The 12153-nt window shown below is 39.8% G+C and overlaps 1 protein-coding gene across 1 annotated transcript; it reads left to right on the top strand.

The window, feature by feature from the left end:
- Positions 1-9994: 9994 nt before the first annotated feature.
- On the top strand, positions 9995-11077 carry LOC308652056 (protein SET; the record flags this gene model as incomplete). Its single annotated transcript, XM_081299754.1, has 1 exon — positions 9995-11077. One exon carries the CDS (start codon positions 9995-9997, stop codon positions 10862-10864), a length of 870 nt encoding a protein of 289 aa, XP_081155880.1. The 3' UTR covers positions 10865-11077.
- Between the last annotated feature and the right edge of the window lie 1076 nt (positions 11078-12153).

Here is a 12153-nt window from a genome sequence, read left to right on the forward strand (position 1 = left end):
CCCGGAAGCAGTTTTTCTATCTAAATCTGAGAAAAACAGGCTAGGTCATTTTCAAGTTATTTGTGTTCTTCATGCATAAATAAAATGAAGCCTGACAGCTTCAAACAGTTGTTTGCTTTTGCACGCCTTAAAAATAGATTTGATCCAAGAAAAGTAACATTTGGTAAACAAATATTCCATGACGGGCTGTAAGAAAGAGAGAGAGAGAGAGAGAGAGAGAGAGAGAGAGAGAGAGAAGACATTAAATAGAATGGGAAATGGAAGTGTTTCAAAAGTCACTCTCAGAAAGTAGCAGTTAGAAGCAAAGGTATTATTAGATGATTACACAGATTCTAGAAGCGAATTTAGAGATTCCCATGGACTCCAAATTAAAAGCATAAACAAACAAAAGACAAGCCTTCAAATAAAATAAAATTTTATTAAAATCTATGGCACACTTCATCCATGGACACAGCATAACTAAATATATGCTGGCAAGACAAGAAAGAAACTAATGACTGTTGAATATGTTTTCTAAGATATGGTATATAAATATGTATATGTATTATAATTTTATTAAAAGTATAAAAAGAAAGTTGGTGAAGGAAGAAAAAATGAATGCTAAATTAAAACTCATTGATTTCAAAAATGCTAATATCAGTGTTTAAAGCCTCTTTCCCCCAATATGTGTTGAATTAAATTTAGAAATGCAATTTTGGGCTTTGAATTCCAGCAGCCTGTAGTAGCTCTCTAAAGGGAGAAAGTGATAGAGTCCAACACTCCTCAAAGAATGGCTTTCTGGCAAATTTAAAAGTCAGCCTTGACGTCAAGTGACTCTTGACAACACTTGGCACTGAGTTCTGTGAAGTGTGGGCAGAATGGACATCCACTTCTGCATCCCCGTCAGGGGAGGGCTCAAGAGAAGGTTTAGGGCAAAAGGAAACCAAGCCAAGTCAAACAGAAAGCAAAAATAAGTCAGAGAGGAAAGAATGTGAATGCAGAAGAACTCAGCACGCCCGCTGGGACCTGTGTTCTAGAACAAGTGCTCCTTATGGGAGGAACAGAGTCCACAGGATTGCTCTGAGCTGTTGCTCCTCCCAAATGAGTTTGAGCCCTTTTTATTTCTCAAATGGGATGCAATTAAATCTGTAATTTCTGTTGGCAAAAAAAAAAAAAAAATTATCTTGTTCTCTATTCATGAAGTGTTTTGAGCCAAACTGTAGGCAGAAAAATTTATTTCTATCACTTGATAGTGGCAGAATTTTCTACCTGGATGTGTTACCTGAATAAACACTCTGGCCATAACTTAGGCCAATATGATCCCATAGCAATTTCAGCTAAAATCACTCCTGTTGACACACCTCAAAGCTCTTGGTTCCCTAGAATGATCTATGTCACTTTCTTCTTGGTAAACTTTCCTGGTGTTTGCCACTTCAGAGGATGTCTATGAAATCATTTGTTTACCCTAATATCAAGATTGTTCCTTTGGCAATGTTGTGGCACTTAAGATTCCAGCTCGCCACATGATTTATAGAGAAGTTGTTACACCACAGAGAGAAGTATGAATAAACACATGGGAGAATCCAATTGACACTGCTTTGGAGAAATGAAGAAGTGAAAGATGCTGGGAGCATTGTCTAAATCCAGAGATGGAACTGCGTACTCAGCAGTCCACAGGCCTCCAGGAAGCCAGATTGGGGGTCCCTGAGTGTTCTCTCAGAATTGGCAATTATTTCTAACTATAATCTTTAAAGGTGCAAGTTAGCCTCAACTGATTTGTTCCATAAATTCCCTGAGCGTCTGGAATGCATTATCCTTTTGTATTTTCAATTCCAGGAGCTTCAATAAACATCTACTGAATGAATGAACATATTGAGTGAATCAGAACAGGATGCTATGATATTGATAAGTGTTTATATCTGTAGACAGAAAGGTGTTCTGTTTTGTTCTTGGTTTTTAACAGACTGGAGGAGAATGTTTTGAGTCTAAAAGTAAATTTGCACCCATCAGCATAAATGGGTGAATTGTTTCAAAACGTCATGTGCAGCCTAGCAGCTTGGGAGGCTGAGACAGGAGGATTGCAAGTTCAAAGCCAGCCTAAACTAACAGGCAAAATCCTGTCTCAAAAAAAAAGTAAAGAAAAGAAAATACCTCAATGGTTAAGTGCTCTGAGTTTATTCTCTAGTACCAAAAAAAAAAAAAAAAAAAAGAAAGAAAGAAAGAAAATGCTGTTGTGCTTGTCCCATACCTATCTGGAGAATATAGACACAAATATAAAAACAAAAAAATAGATACCAAAATAAGAGGGACTTTTTGGAGATCATGATCAGAGAGAATAGAGGACTTAAGCACCATCTGCTCTTCAGTTAAGTATGTAAACCTTCAGGAGTTAACAACAAACAGGTATTTACCTATAGGTCTTGGGTTTGGGGCGATTAATGAGCAGTTACATTATCCGTAATGGAAACTACAGGGAATGAAGCCTTGGAGTGAAAGAATAGCTTATAAAATAATCTCAACTCTTTGTATACAACTTACAAGTGGGAAGAAAAAACATGGTGTTGTAATCCAACTCAGAAAAACTCAACCAACCTCCTGACTGAATGGGAACTACCTTTTTTTTCCACTCATGACAGAACAGAGGAGGCTAAAGCATGACAATTGTGAAAATCGAATGTGGGATTTCAGCTTGTAACTTTTCCAAATCTGTTGCCACATTGCTGTTGCCTAAGTATGTGTGCTTCATACTGAAATCCAGGCTACGGGAACCGCAGAGGACTGGGCTGGCCTGGGATCCACTTTGCAAAGGGACTCAGCCATTCTTTTCTTCATATTTCTGCAGTGTTCCACAGTACATCTTGGGAAATTAAAGAGAAAGCTAACTGCACTGTTCATCTTGGAACTGAAACGAAAATGAAGAGAAGTAGTACAGAGGGAGAGCTTAGGTTTCGGAATCAGAAAGTCCTGAGTTCATTTTCGACTTCTGTATTTACAAGATTTGTGACTCTTGGCAAATTACAAAACCCAACTGAGCCCCAAGAATCTCGATCATAAAATGAGGCAATTCATGCCAACTCCTGGACAATGCCATGTGATGCCCAGAACAACCTAGAGTAAATGATCTGCGGTCTTCCTTTTCTCACAGTGCGTGTCAACTCCATCAGCAAATTTGGCAGATTTGACCTCCAAACACATCCTGACTTAGACCTGCACCAGGTCCTTCTCACAAGCCACAGCTATGTCAAGTCTGGACCACATCCCTCTGTTCCTAAGGACTCTCCTCCATTCTCTGGAGTCTGTTCCCTCCATTCTCCATAGCAACTGTGTGATCCTACAGCATCAGCCCCATCTCTATCCCCTGCATATGGCCTGCAGGGCCTGGGTGCACTCTTTAAATCAAGGTGCTAATAATCATCTAGTAGATCTGGCCTCTGCCCTACTCGGAACCCCCGCAACCCTTCCCCTCTTCTCCTACCCCAGGTCTTATCTCCACTCCAAGCTCCCTCTCACCCTAAGGCCATTGCTGTCAGCTTCTCTGTCCTGGAGAGCTCAGCGCAGACCCTTACCTCACATTTCCTGATATTTATTTCTCATGTAAAGTCTCACTTCTTTAGATGTCTTGATTTTTCAATCTGAAGGAGACTACCTACCCAATGAAACCCTCTATTGGTTTTCTTTATAGCACTCTTCTGAATTCCGCTGCGCCTTCCTGTGACTATTGGTATTTATTAACTGCCCTCCCCCTAGAATAAAAAAAGCAAACCTGTGCATAACTGCAGAGGAGGGCAGAGCCTCGTGGAGGTGCCTGAAACCTCACGCAAGCAGGTGTCATCCAATTGGGCTTACAGTCCTTGTCCCTGGTGCCACAAAGCCACTGAACAACGGTTTGTTGTCTGGTCTTGTTATTCTAAAATAATCCCATTTCTCTACATTCAAATTATAATGATATGCTAGTTTGGACAGAAGAAAGAGAATTAAAAGAAGTTAAATGATGGCTCTTGAATCCAGCCTTGGTTTAGACATATGGCTTGGGCAGTTGCACAGTGAGCTAAGCGTAGATACTTGTTCTACTGATTTGTTAATAGTTTCAGCAAGAGCTCTGGCTTGGTCGTATTTTCATAGATTTATAAATTACTTTACTCCTTTTGTATAAAAGCACTAATGATGTGAAGAGGTCAGTTACATTTTCAGTTACACTTTATTGCATTTTAGGGGAAAATTATATATTACAATTGAATTTGCCAAGGTGAGTATTTTCAAAGGTCATGGGATGCAGGCTTCACAGATGTAAAGGCACATTATGAAATTGATGTTTTATGAGCTGTCTGAAGAATAACTTTTGGTCTATTATCTACTTCTGATCTAATCCCTGGGCTTTACAGACAGTCTGCCTCACTTTCTCTTCTTACGTATGTGGCTGTGAACAGAGGTGGCAGAGATGAACACTGAAGGACCACAATCCGGCACAAGATGTATCTGCAGTGCAGGCCAGGGTTGAGAGAGAAGTGGGCAGAAGTGACCCTCAGACCCTCAGAGGTAGATCATTTTCCAAGTCACAAAATATAAGAGGGGAAGGAGGTTTGAACTACCACCAAGTTCCAAAGGGTCCGATCTGCCCAGTGGAAAATACCTTGAGTCTTATTTGTTGGCCAAAGGGTCAAGTCTAACTTTCCCCGTCTATCTGCTGTGTCCTGATCACCTGAGCAGGGACTTCATGTTTGTCCACATTAACACTCCCAAAAGTCTACATGGGCCTTATTTTCCTTTAATATATCAGAAGACTCCAGCTCTCAGCCCAAGGTAACAAACAGTGACTGAGTCTTAATGACAAGATTCAAAGACAGGCCTATAACTGTAAAAATGATGCTGGTGGTGGTGGTGAAGAGGATAAGGTACATTTATTGAACACTATTTGTATACACAGCACACCTAAATTGGAAAAACAGCTCAGTGAGGTAGGCCTTACTATTACCCCTGTTTTGCAGTTGAAGAATCAGGCTCAGTTGAAAGCCTGGATTGCAGAGCTAGAATACAGGGTGTCTGACTCTAGTCCACTTCCTGTGCAGCACTGGTAGCAAGCATTAGCCCCACAACCACTAACTCCGCCAGCCCTTTAGCATTCACAGTGCTTTGCTGGCACTTCTGTCATAGTGTTCCTTTACTCTCAATGACATGGAGCCTCCCTCAGTGCTCCAAGGCCTTCAGACCACCTTGGGTCAGGAAAGGAAAGTTGCGATGATGCTGAGCCTGTCACTCATGCACCCCCCCAAGCTCCCCAATGCTTCCCCCATCCCTAGTGTCTTAAGACTCCTTCAGTTATTAACCTCCTCTTCTGCATCAGCTGCCTTCACACCTTGGATGTGGTTCACTGTCTGCTCTTTTCAATCTCTTCTGTTGGAAATCCTCTGAGTGCAAAAGTCGTTGCTTGTGGCACCTAGCATGAAATTTGTGCATAATTGTACCCAATAAAAGTTAGTGGGGAAAATGTGAAATGAAGTGTGGGAAAGTGCATTCTCCAGGGTGAAGCACACAGGTCTTTCCTGCTCCAAGAAGGAAGCAAAGTTTACAAAATCATTTCAACATGAATCCATCGTATTTCAATTCATGGTCAGTGCAGTTCTTCCTAGGTAAAGCAGGTCACAGGCTCATTTTTTAATGTAGCAGGGCACAGATGTTACCAGTATTCTGAATCCTAAGGAGGGGCAACCCCACTTAAGGGAATATATAGACATACATGATTTTAAAAATAAACCTTCCACTTTTGCTCAGCCCTCCCTTCTCATGCCAGTACTCTCCCACCCAGCAACTTGACATAGTACCAAGCAATCTGTGCACTTTGAAATCACTTAAAAGGAAGCAGGACTTCTATATTTATTTGGGAATCTACAGACTATAAAAAGCCCTTTATTTTGACGGCTAGCAAGGCACTGGCCATATTTATAATGCACAATTGCTATTTTTTTTTTTTACAGGTACTCTTTTCCCCATTTAAAGTAACATCCTTGAGAATCCCCATGTCTTCTTTTTGTGTCATCCAGAGAACCAAGCAGAATGAGCATGAAGTCAATAGAAGGGGGAAATTGCATTCATATATTTCAAATGTCATTGTGATATATCTTTTCAATATGTATAATGATGTATAAGATACACATGGAATCTAGTTACATTCAAGTATCCATTCTATTGTGGGGACAATTTAATTATTAAAACATATAAATATGTATTTAGTAATTCTTTCTTTGGCTGTCATGTACTTTGGTAGTTTCTCTTAGACTTTATTTTAGTCTTTGAGCATGATATGAATTTTATATATGTATCTACATATTTTTCTTTCTTCCATTGCAAACTTATTAAAAAGCACAACGTAACCAGGGCTAAAGTAATAGAAATTTTTCTCCACTGAATTGCAAAGTATGTAATGGGAACCCACAACCAAAATGCACCTTATCTGCTATTATGTGCATGGGTAATTGTGCTTAAACAGAACATGAAATGGGCAGTGGCCGAGCAGGCTATCTGCAGGTTGGCAGTTGTAATCAGGTATTACTGGATTGAAAATGTTATATTGTGGGTATACAAGTATGCCCATATGCATTGGTTTGTTTTTCTGGATAAGCAACCAAAAAAATAATAAATAGCTGTTACTTGTGAGGGGAAGATATTCTGTTTAAAGATCATATGTGAAGGTCACTTATTTTTAATTGTTAAAAATGTCAGCAAAATTTATCTTGGTGCAATCGATACCTCTTTTGCCTTTATATAGCTCTATATCAAAAAAGAAACTAGAGCCAAGTTATTTTTAAAATAACTATGTTATGGCCTATTTTGGACATTGATCGATAGATAAATATATGAATACAGAACATCTACTTTGATTTCCTATACCCCCTATAGTTCTGTAAGTTTTAGATGAATATTTTGACACACTTTCTGTCCTTTCTAGTTTGGCATTGCTATTATTTCCACTCAGTTGCAAACCATTCTGTGATGTGAGGAAGAGACTCCATATTTAGACATTCTGTGCAGGTGGCCATGTGCTCTGTGCTTTGCCAGGTGGATGCAAAGGAGACACCATGCCATGCTCCCAGACTCTGGTGTGAATGAGCAGGTCCTGCTGGAATGATGGGGAAACAAGAATTCCTTCAATAGGTTTTTGTCACCCAGTGATCTTATAGTTTGTGTGGTAAGTGTGCCAAAGCTTGCAATCATCTTTGTGGTCAACTACCACTTGATGGATACCTGAAGGAAAGCATAGGCAGGACACACCACCAGGTCAGGGGGTCTCTTTGCAACTCACACCAGCAGGGCAACTTCAACTTCCCAGTCGAGTTTCCCTCTCACCCACAATAATGTAGAAAGCAAAGACAGGGAGATGCTTAAATAGAGGAAAAGCTCTTGTTGACATGCTATGAAGATTCTAATGAGGAATTAATCTTGAGAAACACCTGTCTACTGGGCACCATATCTATGCTCCCTGCACTGAGAAAATACTCAGAATTTTCTTTTGGATTCAATCCCAAGAATGTAACATGTCACATCATATCCTTTCTCAGAATGAAGGTCCATGCGTGGTAGTAATTCAGGATAGAGCCACTGAAGAAGGGAGAGAAGGTTGGGTGGTGTGCTGTTTTGGTAACATCCTAATTCTCTGAAAAAGATAGTAATATATTTGACACAATTGTGGCAATATATTAATATTATTAATCTCTCTCAAGTTAAATTTGGTAACAGTGCTTCAGATATCTTAAATCTGGAAAACTCTTCCTTTGTTAAAAGGAAGGTAAGTAAGTGGTCCTGTCTTACTACCCAAAATATGGAGCTTTGAGATAAAAAGAGAGGTATTATCTAGCTTCAGTGCTCTCTTTGCTTCACAGTAGGGCTTGTGTCAACCTCCTAGAGAAACACTAGGCACTAAATTAAAGAATTCATGCAAACTGCACAGAACAATAGGTAGTCAAAAATGGTATTTCCTGCAAAGAACAACAACAATAATAATAGTAGCCTCTTTATGGTATAATCTGAGATTTGACAGAGATTGGAAAATAGAATTATGAAAAGAACTACAGACAATTCAAATTAATTTGTGTTATAAGATTCCTCTTAGTGTGTCCATATTTATAATTATTTTATCACGTGCCCCAGATTTTTCCGTTCACAAAACTTTCTCCAGAATGTAACCCTCATGTGAGAGAATTAAAAATGAAGGAAGATATTTCAGATCTAGAAAGTAGATATAAAAATAAAATAAAGAGAACATTTATTAAAGTATATGAAAATGAATGCATTCCATAAAGTACGTACCCATACAAATGAGAATTCGAGTTTTACTGACATCATCCGTGTTGGCACCAAAGTCAGCCTCTGGAGCAGCGTAAACTCACTCAGACTTACTCTTTGTTTGTTTCCCCAACAGATCTCTTCCTTCTTTGCCCTTGTGATCCTCTGTATTGCAGCTGTCTGGCTCTATGTCCTCAGCTCTGTGTGGCAAGGACCCAGGCATTCCAGGCGCCCTGCTGAATCCTAACACTTCAGTTTTCTGTCTTTTGTGACTTCTCAAGCATGTGACTCATCTGGCTTCCACATTCTGGAAATGGAAGCTCTTCCTCTTTCTCTGAGCTATTCTGCTCTACACCCAGATAATTATAATTCCTCTGTTCTACTATTCTCTGAGGCCCCTTCTTATGGAATTCCATATCAGTTCCTGAGACTGTGATCCATTTGCATATCCAACATAGAAAAGCCCTTATAGGGATTACACAAATACAGACTGTTTCTGGAGCACATGGGATACAAAACGATTCAATACAGGAAGGATCCCAGAAAGGTGAGATTTCACTCCATGTAATGTAACATGAAATGATACACATAGCTGGCTTTTATTTGGTATTTAAATCTGACCTTAGAGGAAATACTGTATATTCACAACAATGTTTGTGTCTGATATTTGAAGTTATGAATATGGATCATTATGATCTTACCATCACTAGAGGCCTAGGAACCTACATACCATTTATAACTCTAGAACTAACTCAAGTTTATTCCATATGAACATAAACTTATTTACAAATTAACCTTTACTATATAATGAATTTGTACATTGGGAACTGATTCTACCTGACTCCTTTGCTCTGATCCAGGAGTCGAAAGGGGCACTATTGTCTCCCCAAGGCCAGTCACTGCACACTGTCCTACAGGTGCCATAGGAGCTGAGCCATTCTCTTTACAGACAGGGGGGTCTCCCTATGTGTTTCCATCAGTATTTTCCATACTCATCATTATCCACATTGATCACTTCACCCTTCCTGGGGCCTATGTTGGGGTGTGTGTCCAAACTCTAGCTGAACTTAGTCATCCTGCTTTGCTTTTCTATTTTTCAAGGAGGAGGAGCAATGATATGGGATAGCTAAGAAAAAATTAAAAATATGGTAGAGAGAGACACTTGGGCCCGAGAATAACAACCCCATATTAAGTAAATGCTCTTCATGACTCTTCTTTATAGAATTGTTATTGACATTTGCTCATTAATACCTTCAAGGCCAAAGATATTTATGTGAAGGATGTAAGAGAAAGGGTTTCTAAATGTTTGCATGAACCCAACACAGGTTAGCAAGAGAAGAAAATCAGACTGGAGTACAGAGCACCAAGAAAAAATTAAAAGAATGTTCTTTGGAGGAGTTTCTTTCCATATGTCCCTCAAGAACTTACAGCAGATGACCCAGTTGGGCTTTCTGGGTGCTGGCCAATTCTCTCAGCTTCTCTTTCTAATTTAGGTAAGACTAAGCGATCCTAAGACAGCAGCATTCAGTCTAAATCCTCACTAAACACATAGAACACTGAGAGGTTGAGGTCAGGGTCTATACATATATAGTCTATACTGTCCCTTGCCATGACACATTTGGAAAATATTTCTGAGACTGTCCTACAAACAAGTAGCAAAAAAGATAATTTAGCTCTCTGCACTCCTCCCTGGTGAGCTGTGAGACCTGTGGGTCTGCTCCTTGACTTCCCTCACAGAATGGCCCCCAAACGCCAATCTTCGCTCCAGTCTCAAACAAAAAAACCCAAACTGCCTGCCGCCCCTGAGAAGGCGAATTCATCAGCCTCTCTGGGTTTGCCAAAGGGAGAAAAAGAACAACAAGAAGCAATTGAACATATCAATGAAGTACAAAATGAAATAGACAGACTTAATGAACAAGCCAGTGAGGAGATATTGAAAGTAGAACAGAAATATAACAAACTCTGCCAACCATTTTTTCAGAAGAGGTCAGAATTGATCGCCAAAATCCCAAATTTTTGGGTAACAACATTTGTCAACCACCCACAAGTGTCCGCACTGCTTGGGGAGGAAGATGAAGAGGCGCTGCATTATTTGACCAGAGTTGAAGTGACAGAATTTGAAGATATCAAATCAGGTTACAGAATAGATTTTTATTTTGATGAAAATCCTTACTTCGAAAATAAAGTTCTCTCCAAAGAATTTCACCTGAATGAGAGTGGTGATCCATCTTCAAAGTCCACTGAAATCAAATGGAAATCTGGAAAGGATCTGACGAAACGTTCAAGTCAAACGCAGAATAAAGCCAGCAGGAAGAGGCAGCATGAAGAACCAGAGAGCTTCTTTACCTGGTTTACTGACAATTCTGATGCAGGTGCAGATGAGTTAGGAGAGGTCATCAAAGATGATATTTGGCCAAATCCATTGCAGTACTATTTGGTTCCTGATATGGATGATGAAGAAGGGGAAGGAGAAGAAGATGATGATGATGATGAAGAAGAAGAAGGATTGGAAGATATTGATGAAGAAGGGGATGAGGATGAAGGTGAAGAAGATGAAGATGATGATGAAGGGAAGGAAGGAGAGGAGGATGAAGGAGAAGACGACTAATTGAACACTGATGGATTCCAACCTTTTTCTTTCTTTCTTTTGTTTTTTGTTTTTCTTCTTTTGTTTTTTGTTTTTTGTTTTTAATTCAGTCCCTGGGAGCAAGTTGCAGTCTTTTTCCCCCCTCCCCCCCCCACTCCCTTGTGCTCAGTTGTCCTGTTCTTGAGGTCTCTTTTCTCAAACCATGCTTCTCAACTTATTTTGGGGGGAAATACCTTGAGCAGAGTACATTGGGAAAAGAATCTCTACACCCTTTTGTTCTAAATTCATTTTTATCCCTTCCTGTCTCAAAACAAAAAACAAAAAACGGTATGGAATCAACACCACTGTGCTCTGTGGGAAAAAAGAAAAACCTTCTGCTCCCTTCACTCTGCTGGAAGCTGGAGGGTGCTAGGCCCCTGTGTAGCAGTGCATAGAATTCTAGCTTTTTTCCTCCTTTCTCTGTATATTGGGCTCAGAGATTACACTGTGTCTCTATGTGAATATGGACAGTTAGCATTTACCAACATGTATCTGTCTACTTTTTCTTGTTTAAAAAAAGAAAAAAAAAACTTTAAAAATGGGGTTATAGAAGGTCAGCAAAGGGTGGGTTTGAGATGTTTGGGTGGGTTAAGTGGGCATTTTGACAACATGGCTTCTCCTTTGGCATGTTTAATTGTGATGTTTAACGGACATCCTTGCAGTTTAAGATGACACTTTTAAAATAAAATTCTCTCCTAACGATGACCTGAGCCCTGACACTCAATGGGAGAATCAGCAGAACCTGTAGGATTTTATTTGGAATTGACATTCTTTATTGCAATTTTGTTTGTTTATTTTTAAATTGTCTTTTTTTTGTTTTCACTGGAAAGGAAAGATGATGCTCAGTTTTAAACGTTAAAAGTGTGCAAGTTGCTTTGTTACAATAAAACTAAATGTGTACACACACACACAAAAAGATGATTTACACTAAGTTCTTATGACCTTTGCAAAGAACAACCAACTTATGTGACATGACCTCTCCTCTGTTAAGGAGGAGTAGCTTCTCTCAGCCTGAAGGACATGCTTGTGGCCCAGGATGGCCAATCAAAAGTAGCCCTCTCTCCAGACACAGCCATAGAGCCACTAGTCAGCCAGGGGCCCATGTTGGATCCACAGAAGCCCTACAATGAATGGGGATTGGCAAGAAAACAAGAAATACCTCTTCCTGAGATTCTGGACCCCTAAGCGGGGCATTCTTTCCACCAGATGGAGAAAACATGTCTGACAATGAAGCCGCCATTATGTAACGCAGAATTCCAAGATTTACACAG

This window comes from Spermophilus citellus (genome assembly GCF_964194105.1).
Source record: "Spermophilus citellus genome assembly, chromosome: 6".
Lineage (NCBI taxonomy): Eukaryota > Metazoa > Chordata > Mammalia > Rodentia > Sciuridae > Spermophilus > Spermophilus citellus.